General features: G+C 43.5%; 1 protein-coding gene across 2 annotated transcripts in view; it reads left to right on the top strand.

Annotated features, from left to right (window-relative positions):
* The window catches only part of ANKRD44 (ankyrin repeat domain 44), a gene marked incomplete at its 3' end in the record, with an annotated part of 157,860 nt that overhangs the window by 54,849 nt on the left and 90,125 nt on the right, over positions 1 to 12,886 (top strand). For both annotated transcript variants that reach the window (XM_080932857.1, XM_080932856.1), the window contains exons 7-8: positions 308 to 520; positions 6,503 to 6,581. In XM_080932857.1, coding sequence (XP_080788983.1) covers positions 308 to 520; positions 6,503 to 6,581 — 292 coding nt within the window. The remainder of the gene's footprint in view (positions 1 to 307; positions 521 to 6,502; positions 6,582 to 12,886) is intronic.

The following is a 12,886-nucleotide window of genomic DNA, read 5'->3' as shown; positions in this document are numbered from 1 at the left end:
TGTGTGTGTGTGTATGTGTGTGTGTGTGTGTGTGTATGTGTGTGTGTGAGTGTGTGTGTGTGTATGTGTGTGTGTGTGAGTGTGTGTGTGTTTTGTCATATTCAATTTTGTATCTCTTTCCCCAGAAGGGCAGGGGAGCGGGGATACAGGTACCCTCAGGATAACCCGCTGGGGAGCAAGTGAGCTCTGAATAATCCCTCTGATGGGTGGACATTTCCCTTCTCTCGCCAGAGCCATTAGGCCCTTTGTGGCAGATGGAGTAAACTGGCTCCAGTGATTTTAATTGCCCTTGCTGGGTGCTTTGCAGATTGATGAAATCAATGTCTATGGAAACACAGCCCTTCACATTGCCTGCTACAACGGCCAGGATGCTGTCGTTAATGAGCTGATCGACTACGGTGCTAACGTGAACCAGCCCAACAACAGTGGCTTCACCCCTCTGCATTTTGCAGCGGCGTCCACTCACGGTGCTCTGTGCCTGGAACTGTTAGTAAACAACGGGGCCGACGTGAACATTCAGGTATGACACTCACTCAGTCTCTCTGCCTTAGACACTTCTGCAACTGGGCCTTTGAGCTAACCTAACTACTGTCAGCTCTTGCTGTGTTTGCGTGAATTCGGAAGCGCGTTGATTCACGAAGCCTTATCCCCAATGAGATGCTATGAAGGCAGCAGGGCCGCCTCTCTAGGTATGGTGGTACCAGTGTGTAGGCGCCAAGGATCCAGTACATCTCCTTTGTGGATTAATGAGTGCTCCAGGGTGAATATCAGTCCTTAAAGATGCTAGCTCAGCCCCTTTCAGAGTAGCAAGGTTAGCTGATAGGGGACAGCTGCTGAGAATACCGAGGAATGACTGACTCACGATTGTCCCCAGTCCCATCATGAGCCACAGAAATGATTCAGGAGAGGGCATCCCCAACAGAGAACGGTGTGAACGAGGGAGGGAGGAGCATGGTTATGAAAAGCAAGGAGACACAAGACAAGGTAACAGAGTTTTTATATGGGGTAGAATTTACAGAGCATGGCAGTCGGGGGAGAAGCTTACAACAGGTCTGGGCATTAGCTGGTCTTTCAAACTAAGGAGGACAATGGGCATTCGACGAAGGTACCATCTTTTCGACCCTCCACTTGGTTAACTCACAGGTTGTCTGATACTCCCCATAGTCCGCAAAATGCACCCCAGTGCTCTCCGTGTGTCTGAAGCCAGACACACCTCCTTCTGCCATGCCTGCTGCTTCCAATTGGCTGCCCAGTTCTCAGTTCACATCAGATAATGGACTTGCCCTGCAGAGGTTACATGGTTGGCTTATCTCTTTTCCCGTGGGCCACAGGGGCTGGAGAAATGGCTCAGCAGTCGATAGCTCTTGCCAGACTTGCAAAAGACTTGGCTTTGTGTCCCAGCACCTAAATCCAGGGGGTTTAAAACCACCTATGACTCCAGTTTCAGATCCTGGTATCTGTACGCCCCTGCACACACATATATAGCACAATGTGTACACTTAGGCACACATGTATATATACATAAAATAAGTAAAAATTTCCAAGATAGACCAGAATAAATGCATACCTACTTAGCATTGATATTTAATTTTTCTTATAGATTGTTGATCATAAGTAGGATGCAAGAAATAGCATGTTAAAAACCATAGGTGTGTTATCTACTTTCTGGAAGGGGAGGATGAATGGGTGTCTAGCCTTTCTCGGCCTCCCTTTATCTCCTGTGTCTATCTTGGTCTGAGTGTGTAATTATCTCCAGATCCTCCTTCAAGGTTCAATGTACATTCTAAACAGACACCACCCACCTTTCAATATAGGCTTCCTGTCTGACTCAGTAGGTAGATTTCTAGTTAGAGTTGTACTATGTTGCTTTTGAAATTGAAAATGATCATGGGTATTAGACAGTGTTTTTTTAGATTGTTTTCAAGCTTGAGAGAAATAGAACATGGAATGCAGCCAGGACCCACCAGTGTTCACCAGTTTCCTCACTTAGGAAACCCTGAGTGATGCCTTCGTGTGTGGTAGAGCGATGGCGGGAGGGGAGGGTGTGTGTCCCGTGTGCACGGCGCCAACTCTGTTCCACTAGGTTCATCTCATTTCCCCTAGCTTTTGACTTTTCACTATTGAACTTGGATAAAACATCAAAGACACGCGATTTGTATAAAATCTATTGAAGACTTACTTGTAATTTGCAATTAAGAAAAATGTGTGATTTGTCTTGTTACACACAATAAGCTCTGTAACATCTCAGTGCAAGAAGATACTCTACACAAAGCCATAGTGGAAAAGACAGAAAAACGTCTCAGATTGCTGCAGCCACACTGCCCAGTTCCTTACTAACAGTCTGCTCCACTTGCTGTCCGTGGACCTTTGGAACATGTATGGCTAGGAGACTAGAGCCCGCCACATATCTGCTGAGTGGGCCAGTTCCCTTGTCTGTATGTTCCGGGGCTAATTTATAAAACAGAATTTATCACAAACTGGAACAGGTGGGGGTGCAGTAGAAGGAGAAACATGACCCTGGAGTTTTGGAGAGGTAAAGAGAGGAAGTAAAGAAAAAGTGGGCATCTAAGTCCACACACACGCCATCTTTGGTATTTGAATCATTAAACACAAAACAAGCTGAACTACACATGGGTTTTCCCAATCAGCTTTTAGATACTCTCCTACTGACTTAGGAACTTTTCTGGGGTACCTAAGTTCGCATAACGACACCTCTGTCCTGACTTAGTGTGATCCCATAGCAACCTAAGTGCCCTGTGATGGGGCACTGACTCCTGTGCCTCTAGCGTGCCCCATGCCACAGAGCATGTCCCGTCTCCAGAGCAGCACTGCTGTTTAGGGGAAGCGTTGGGATGCTTTGAGCGTGAGCTCAGAGAGCGTTATGGTAGAAGAGAGGATGGATGTACTCTTGAGAAACATGATGGGCAAGACCACTCACGCATTCTATTTAGTATTTGTCACAAAGTAATCTTAATTTTTGCTGATTTCTCTTATGACTCCGGGCTTGACCATCTGTAACTAAAGGGATCCTTGTTTAAGTGAATTCTCTAAATAAAAATCTCAAAATCTTAAAAATCTGATGGGAAAAATATACCCAGGAAATCGGAGGGAGACTAGGCATTAAGAAAAGTATTTTCTTGTCCTCTCATAAAAGCAAAGCCCTGAACAAATAGCAGAATTGAGAACAATTGTTCGTCTTGGGCACACAGGCAGTATTACCCTTGTCCAAAGTACCAGGGATGCTAGCAACAACCAGGTCCCAGTGTGAAGAGTTTTTCAGGCAGTAAATGAAATTCAGGCTTGAATACTGAGCTCTAAATGTTAAAGACTTAAGAAGGAACATTGTTTGCCCTTTGAATGTCCTCGACTGTCGGGCTTTTTATTTGGAAGAGTAAGTACTCTCTACAGCTATACCTTGTAAGCAGAGCAGCCTCCAAATGGCAGCCATGAAACCTAGGACAATTGGCGATTGCCTTGTCTCGTTAGTAGGTGAACTTAGTGAACGTCTGCAGGGGTAGATCTGAATGACGTAAGCACCATCAGCACCAAGCAGCCCCATCCTTGCAGTTTAACAGCTGTGCTCATCCCTTTACCAGAGGCCCAGACACTCGAGGGACAGAGCATGGCTGCTGCTGTCTGCCCCCACCGGGCTCTCAGCTGAACTATACACAGCTACCAAGCGAGGAAGCCTAAGTGGAGCCTTCTAGCTCTTTTCCAGGCATGGGAAAGTGCCTGCGTCAATATTTACCCAGATATTTCCTAAACACGCAGTATTTATGGCTTTATATACATTTAATTTAATCATAATTACTTACAGTTTTATATTAAATCTAAGAGCAAACACTGAAGCAAAGTTTGAAGAAACAGCACCACCTACGGACAAGTCAGTGTCAACTCTGAAGTTCCCACCTTCTCTATCTTGGATTACACTCCCTCTCTCTTACTTGAAGGGTGTGTGTGTGTGAGAGAGAGAGAGAGAGATTGAGAGAGAGAGAGAGAGAGAGAGAGAGAGAGAGAGAGGAGGGGGGAGAGAGAGAAAGAGAGAGAGAGAGAGAGAGAGGGAGGGAGGAAGGCAGGCAGGCAGACAGACAGACAGACAGACAGACAAACAGAAACTGACTGTCTGCATGTGGCTTTAGACGTGTCTATGAATGTGTCCAGGTCAGCTCTGCACTTTGTTCTCCCACTGGCTTTTCCTTTAAAAGGTGTCAGTCTTCTATCCTTTCTCAGTATTTGCTTTTCAGGCTGTATTAATACTACATGGGCCCTTTATCTTCCCTCCCATGTATCGAAGGGAAAAATTAACTCTTATTTGTCTTTTCAACTGGGATGTAGTTACCAGTGTGACCGACTCTTTCATTGACACAGATGTTGTGTAAATATATTCCTTTTTGTTAAGGAATTACTTATAATAAATAAATATAATAAAGCTAAAAAAACCCAAACAAACAAATAGAAAAAAAAACACAAAATAGCAACAAGAATAGCTCCACCCATAGTTCAAAGCATGCCTGTTAACCATGGCTCTTAACAGTACGGCTGTAGCTCGCAAACTTGAGGCGGTGATGCCCACAGCCCTGTTGAGATTCAGTAAGTATGAGCTAGTGCACAGAACTCATGTCTCCAGTTAATGCCCTGGGTAGGGTGGATCTCCTCCAGGAGATAATTATTTAGTGATTGTTTGCCTTCAACTGGGGATTTTAAAAACCACTTTAAAGCATAGATATTTAAATTTTATCACAAGATTGAGCATTCATGTGTTATACTTTTTTTTTTTTTTTAACCTGGACTTGAAAAAAAAATTCTACAGCTATTGAGATAAAGAATGGTGACATTTAGAAAAGCCTGAGGCTGGTGAGCTGGCCCCCGCCACCAAGCCCGCTGAGCTGAGTTAGAACTTTGGCTACCACACGATGGAAGACAAGACCCGACTCGCTCAGGTTATCCTCTGACTTCCACACACACAGACACTAAATACATCAAGTCAAATGGAATAAAATTAAAAAAAAAAAAAAAACAGTGCTTGTTTGAGGATATGGAAACTTTTCATCCTAAGTTCAAACCCATCATAAGTTTAAAATGCCTTTATCAGTTCCCTCCCCACACTGAAGGTAACTCAGCAGCAGTCCACCACAGCACGTCTGCTGCTCGCCTGCTGCCCTCCCCATACATACTGCATATTGTAGCCCAGAAAAGGAGCTCCCTTGAAGCCCTAAGGCAGTTCCTACTGCATACGAACAGTTTCCACATGATCCCAAGCCCAGGAATCCATGTTGATTGAGGGAATGTCTGTACACCGGCTCCTTTGGACATTCTTTTGTTTCAGAATCAGACAGTTTCTTTCAGATGTGCTTTCATTTCTTAAGTATCTGTGGGAGTCTAGTCTTTGGTATGATAACAGTCAGTAGTAAATTCTGTACATTTTCTAGAATTGTCTGTTTTAGGAAGCTCCCTAACTTTTTTGTCATGAGTAAGACATATGTGAATTCAGCCCACATTTACTATCTACCAGTAAATGCAGGGAACGGTGTAGGGTTTACCTTTAGTTTTGAGAGTTGCTGTAGGTCAAACAGGCCCGTGCAAGTTCACGATAGCTTACCTTTCTAGATGCTGAGATAAACACCTCAGGAGATGGCCTTTGTCAGTTGATAACAAGAGAGAACATTCTGGATGATCACTTCTCTTAAGATTTTTTTAAAGATGTGCTATTAAATTGTTTTGTTTTTTAATTTAAAGAAAGTGTGGCTGGTGAGATAGTTCAGCAGCTAAAGGCAAATGTGTGAGCTTGTGACCCGGGTTTGATCCCTGGAGCCCACAGAGAGCTGGAAGGGGAGAATGGGCTCCACAAACCTATCTTCTGGCTTCTACATATAAACTACCCCTGAGCCCCTGCTTCACACACACACACACACACACAATAATAGTAACAATAAACAAAATTTAAAAATTTTAACGATATGTTATATAGTAATTGGATAAGTCTTTGGTCTTATATGTTATATCTTTTATATAATATTTTTATTTTTGAGAATTTCATACATGAATACAGTGTGTTTTGATCGAATTCCACTGCTCCCTCTATAGATCAAATGCATGGGTGTGGGACCATTCACTGGAGCAAGTTCAGCCTTCTAGGGACTGCACCCCTAAGTAAAGCAGACTGTCCTTGCGTTACCAGCCATCAGAGATCAATAGCCCCACAGCCCCTCCCCACCTGTGTTGGAATGCTTACTGGGTTGATCCCTCAGACGCAGCAGGAGCTACTGTGAGCCAGAGTGTGTCAGCTCTGAGTCCAGAAAACATGTGTCCCATTCTCTCCATCCTCCGCCTCGTAGACGTTCTCTTTTTATTTCCAATTTATCTCTTCTTGGTAATAGGTGACCATACTTTTAAAACAAAAATTGAAACTGTTGTTCCCAGGGCATCGGAAAGTGACTTCCACAGTGACGATTCAGATCTATGATATGGCTCACAGCTTTGTTTCTCCTTTCTCATTGTGTAGAGTAAGGATGGCAAAAGTCCTCTGCACATGACGGCTGTCCATGGACGCTTCACGCGGTCACAGACCCTCATCCAGAATGGTAAGAGGCGTGCTTTGGTGGTGCTTAAAGCTTTGAGCAGTTTTTCAGACTGATGAAATTGGTTTTAACCAGCTGCATGAAAATTGATGCTGTGTTTGGACTTTAGAGAGCATGGTTTCCAGGAGGCTTTGCCGGCTGGCTGGACGCTCACTTAGTGCAGAGAACAGAAAATGATGTAGTCAACCCCCAGACAGGCGAAAACATGTATGCTTGCCTATTGGGAGAGATGGACAGGTTTTAGATGCTGAGTTGTTTCACTTTTAATGATGCTAAGCACTCATTGCTTGCATTTTCAATCAGCTGATCTGAGCTACTTTAGATTGTTGACCCAGTAAGTTCCCCAAGCTCATTAAACTACTCAGACAAAGGTAGAAAAAAGTGAGGTAGGTGACTCAGGGTTTGAGCAGGTAAGTTTGTGATGAAAATACAGGTGAGGGGGAGGGGGAGGGGAGGGGAGGAGGGGAAAAGGGGGGAACCTTGAAGCATAATAATTGTCCAGGCTCTCAACCCAAGTACATTTGAACATCATCAGGCTATCTGGAGACCAAAGTCCCTGTAGTCTCATTTCGTGTCACAGCTTCTCCTTAGGGCCATGGTTGGCGTCTGTGAACAGGTTAACTCTGACAACACAGCTTCAATGGTCTGAGTGAGCCGTAAAGACAATTTGAAGACAGGTTTGCATTGTGCCTTTAAGATGACATTCCAGGCCAGTGTGGTAAGGCCAAAGCTATGTTCAGTAGACTCAGACTCTAAAGTCTAATGTGAGTGACTTTTCTTGTATTTCTCTATTTTGTAACTATAAAAAATTTGGGTGACACAGAAAGTTAGTGGCACTGAGTTAGAACTTAGGTACCCGAGTCATAAAACCAAAACCAACCAGCAGAACAAACAACCTGTGACATCTGTGTAGAGAACCATGCACTGCCTCAGAAGCAGACAGCCACAGCAGTGCAGAGGACAGTACAGCCGTGTCAGAGATGCTGAGCGGGAAAGCCAGCTGAGCCCAACGCCCATCACTCCTAACCTTAGTAGGAGCCACAGACATCCATCTTGAGGGACATAAAATAACTGTCTCTCTCCTTTGAGTTCTTTTCTTACCCCATTATATTTCTCACCAGCTTTTCAGAAAGTTTCTTTCCCTCTCAAAACAGATGAGGCTTAAATTATGGGAATTTTCCCTCTCTCCCAGTGCTGGGGTTCTGTGCATTTCCAGTTCTTTATGTGGGTGCTGGGGATTTGAACTTAAGGCCTCACACTTGCGGAGCAAGGCCTCTTACTCTCCCTTGATATATATATGCATATCTTCTACACATGTTGTGGGGAGTGCTGGATCCAGCCCATGTTCACTCTTTGGTTGGTGGTTCATTCTTTGGGAACCCCCCACCCAAGGATCCAGGTTACTCAACCCTGTTGATCTTCCTGTGAAATCCTTGTCCTCTTTGGGTCTCTCAATCCTTATGTAACTCTTCCACATGACTTCCTGAGTTCCGTGTAATGCTTGGCTGTGGGTCTCTGCATCTCTTTCCACTGGCTGCTGGGTGGAGCCTCTCAGAGGACGGTTATGCTGGGTTCCTGTCTGTAGCATACAGAGTATCATTAATAGTGTCAGGGACTGGTTCTTGCCCATGGCTAGGTCTCAGTTTGGGCCGTCACTGCTTGGCCATCCCCCAGTCTCTGCTCTAGCTTTGCCTCTGCACATCTTGTAGGCAGGACACATTTTGGGTGGAAGGTTTTGTGGATAGATTGCTGTCCTCATCCCTCCACTGGGAGTCCTGCCTGGCTACGGGAAATGGCCACTTCAGGATCCATATACCCCACTGCTAAGAGTCTCAGCTAGAGTCACCCCCATAGACCCTTCAGTGGCAGAGACAAAGTAGAGAGAAGACAGCTTTTTAAAAAGAGTTTAAAAACATATGTGTATGGATGCTTTACCTGCATTGTGTATTGTATGTGCACTGTGCATATTTGCAGTACTCACAAAGACCACGGGTGGGTGTCAGATTCCTTGGAACTGGAGTGAAAGACTGTTGTGTGCAGACATACAGGTGCTAGGAAATAAACTCTGCCTTCTGTAAGAACAGCGGTGTTCTTAGCTACTGAGCCAGGTCTTCAGCGCCCAAGAACACTTAAGAAGAAAACCCCACCATACGAACTGCCTTTTTAACTAGTCTGTCCATTTGCAAGACCACACCTGCATCTCCTCCAGCTCAGAGCTTGGCCCAGCCTCCCTCTCCCAGCCTAGTGTGCTGATATCACTCCTAGGGGTTTGTTGGCTGCCATGACTTCTCCATTACTCGGACTTGGAGTTCGATGCACTTTGAGGTTAGGACAAGAGCTGAGTCTTAGCTTCTGTTTTTAAGAACCCCCTTGTCTTAAAGTTTATGCCATCATTGATGGGCTGGTGCCTGGCTCATAGGGGGGCTAGGATCTTCAGACCTGAACTGCTGGCATACAGTGGCTGTGATACAGAAGTCAGCATGTGTGATGACAAGGCCAACATTGGCTAAGTGTTCATGCTGTGCCAGGCTCTTTGCCATATAGCCCGTATCTTCCCTTCTTACCCTCCAAGGAGGAAGGGGTGCTATCATCAACTGCACAGTGGGTTTTCTGAGCAGCGTGTGGGGGCAGGGATTGGAACAGTCTAGTGTTGGAGAGCAGCTTCTCAGCTGCCGTCTGTACAGAAACATTTCCCCAGAAGAACAGTGATAGTCAAGATTTTCTCTTAAATTTGAATTTGATCCAGTCTAAGAGGTGGGGTGGCTATATTTGAGAGAGGCATTTCTCTCCTCTCCCCCCCCCCCTCTGCTTTTATTGCATTCATGAGAACTGTCAGTTCTTCCATTTGACCTTTCTGGGCATTTGGAGAAATGTTCTTAGGGAGCAGCGGAAGTTATTTTCTTTCTTCCTGATTATTTTGTTCCTTCTGAAAAGAAAAACAAAATCCTGCTCTTGCTAAGACCCTGCTTCCCCAGAGGCTCCTTCCCAGGCCGGGTGTCAGTCTCCGGAGCTTGTCACCACTCACATAAACTGCTCTGTGTGGAATCTGGGAGGCGCTGTCACAAGAGGACACAGTGATCCGCACATCTGGGGAATGTCCCTTGTATTTTTGCCTGCAGTTAGATTGCCTACATGTTCTGCCTCTGTGGAGTGCTCCTCTCATTCTCTCTCCAGCCAGGGTCGTTAAATTTGCGTGAAAACCTGGTTCCTCCAGCATCCTTCAGCTTTGGGAAGGCGACAAACAAGTACAGAACCCACAACTTCCCTTTCTAGTTAAATAAAGTGTACTCGGGCTCAAATCACATTGTTTCTTGTTGCAAACCACCCAGTTGCAGCAAGAGAGGGAACTCTTGAGGAGACACTGTGTGGAATCAGAGGCATTTGGTCCAGCGATGGCAGCTGTCTCGGAGGCTGTCCAGAGTTACACAGTTCAGAAATGAGATTGCCTGAGACTCTCCGGCACAGGCTCTATTTTTAAGGCTTCTAGAAGTACTAGCCTATGATGACTAAATATGAGATTTTTGACCTTTTGGCTCCCAGTCCTTCTGAAGCAACTTAAGAATGACCATTCTTGTTTGGTGCAATGAAAAGCTAATTTTAGATGAATGTGATAGTCCCTCTGAACACTGTGTGTACCTTTAATGTGGTGGAAGCTTGTTTTACTCTCTGATTATTAATGATTAGTTTGCCACATTTAACTTGTCACCTTCAGAAGAAGGGTAAAAGGATGTTTAATGCATAATTTAATGTATACTCTGAGAAAGGCTTAAGATTTTCAAGTGGAAAGGGAAATGTCTGCAATGTGCTGATAAACTAAAAACTCCCACCCAGAGGGTTCATTTTTAATAGAAGAGTGCTTTCAGATATAAACTCGAAGCCGTTTACTCTTCTATTTTTATGACACTCCCCTACAATATATTTGAGATGACAGCACAAACATGCACATATGCTAATTATCCACATGTGCCTTAAAACTGACATAAATGACAGCATCAATGGGAAACCTTTTAGACTCCGAGGAAGGTGGTTTTCTACCTTTGTGAATACTTGTATCAGCTTCTTTCTCTTCTCGGGTGTTGACACATTTGAGGGTAGTAAACATAGGTGTGAGCCGGCCTTCAGAAACCTTTGATGCCTCTCAGCTTGGAAGCATGCGCGGCTGTGCGGTGGTATCCAGAACACAGGTTTCTCTAAAGTCTGTGGATCTCCTTCCCCCATTTGCCCAGCTCAGTTCCATGGCTGAGCTTTTTCAGGCAGAGCACAGCCCAGATCCTAACACAGATATATACACCCTGAACTCTGCTGGGTAACCATGGGGGCCAAATGGCTGCCCCAAATACTATCAGGTGGTAAAAATGATTTAAATGGAAGTCTTTGAAATCAGGCTGTAGTGAGATATCTCTCTAGTCCCTAGATGATCACAATAATTAAACTAACTTTATCATTTTGTTATTGCAAAATAACTGTACATTTGCTGCAAACCAAAATGAAATCATCTCCCTAATCAGAATTCATATTGACAATTTGGTAAAAGTTTTATATATATTTTCTATTCTGTAGCACGATACATAATCATTATGTTTACATGAATGATCATAATGTATTTGTTTGAATAACTCATTCTAAAGCTGAGTACCGCAGCAGAGAAACACAGATTTGAGTAGAGAGTATTGTTGGATTGGGGCTGCCTTTGATAGATCTTTGCCATGGTCAAAGGCAAGAGGAGTTACATTTTGTAAACACTGTTAACTTGTTTGCCGGATGTGCACAGAGCTATCAGCAGCAAATGGATTTCTTCACGTAAAGATCTAGACACACATGTCTCTTGAACAGAGGGAAGACCATCAGATATATCTGTGATCAGCACAGTTTTTGATGCTTTCGCCTCTTTCACAAGGGCCACACACTCTTTGGTGTTTTAATAATATACTTATCCAGTTAAAAAAAAATCGCTTCCTAAAAACAACCTTGGTGATGTTTTGGTTGGCGTGAGCCAAAGTAGGGTTGTTGGCTTGTTGAGATGAAGAGACGTACAGATGTTCATACAGATGTTTGGGTGGGGAGATAATATTCTATCACAAGACATTGGAGCCAGGCCAGGAAGACTGAGGAAATACTGGAGAACACTTCCACAAAGAGGTAAGCGGCACCTCTTCCCAGAAGCCCCTTTTCTACTGCCTATCCAGAGTCTTTAAAAGGTGCAGACCTTCGATCCAGCAGTTCTGTGTCCGTGCTTCTGGAGGAAGTGAGCTGCAGGGCGAAGTGTCTTCAGAAAGATGTTTATCCTTCTGTTTTTCTTAATAGCAAAAAAGCTGGAAAGAGCCTCTTATGTCTAGTGACTGGGGACTGGTTAAGTAAATGCTCCAAAATACAGATATTATATAGTCATTTACAGTTATATTAGTGAAAAAATAACACATGGAAGTATTTTTAATGTAGCATTAAGGGAGAACTCAAGAAACAAGTATTTCTACACTATGAAACAAGTATTTCTACACTATGTGAGTTTGGCCATGGAAAGTTCTACATATAATCCACATATACACATGCAAATACACATGCATAAATGCACACACAAATGTGCACACACATGTACAAACACACACACACATGCACAAACGTACTCATAAAATGGAAGAGAAGATTTCAGAACACTAATACTATCTTATATAATCGGTACATTTATGAATAATTTTTTGTTTTGTTTGATCATCTTTATCAATAATACATTGTTTAGAACAAAATATGTTTTTATAACTTGATCAAAGTCATTCATTCATTAATATATTTGCATTTCTTATTTTGGCAAATACAGCATGCATGTGTCTAGTGTGTGTACTAGATACATTAGTATGTCTTGTGAAAATGAGTATATTACTATATTGATATAATTAATAATGAAAATAAGGTCAAAGGTGATGAAACTTTGTTGACTGGTGATTTTTGGTTTTCATTTTTGCATTACTGGTGAGTAAGGTAACTATTTGGTCAAGCATAGTCTTTCACTGAGATATACTCTATCCCTGTTATCTATGAGCGTGGTCCGATCATGTACAATAATGCTCAATAATGTACAGATTTCCATAACGATACATAGATTTATTTCTGAACATGATAACCAAAAGCTAATACTGTGGAATGACTCATCCCTACTCTGACACACTGGATATTTATAATGTGGTTAATTGAGTATATTTGTTTTCATGAATTCAGGCATCCACGGTGATTCGTCCTCTCTGCAGTGAGGTCCCCCCTGCAGTCATTCACCCTCTCTCTCTCTCTCTCTCTCTCTCTCTCTCTCTCTCACA

This window comes from Micromys minutus (assembly GCF_963924665.1).
Source record: "Micromys minutus genome assembly, chromosome: 19".
NCBI classification, from domain to species: domain Eukaryota; kingdom Metazoa; phylum Chordata; class Mammalia; order Rodentia; family Muridae; genus Micromys; species Micromys minutus.
The sequence above is the reverse complement of the archived record's forward strand: the minus strand, read 5'-3'. Positions and strand labels throughout refer to the sequence as shown.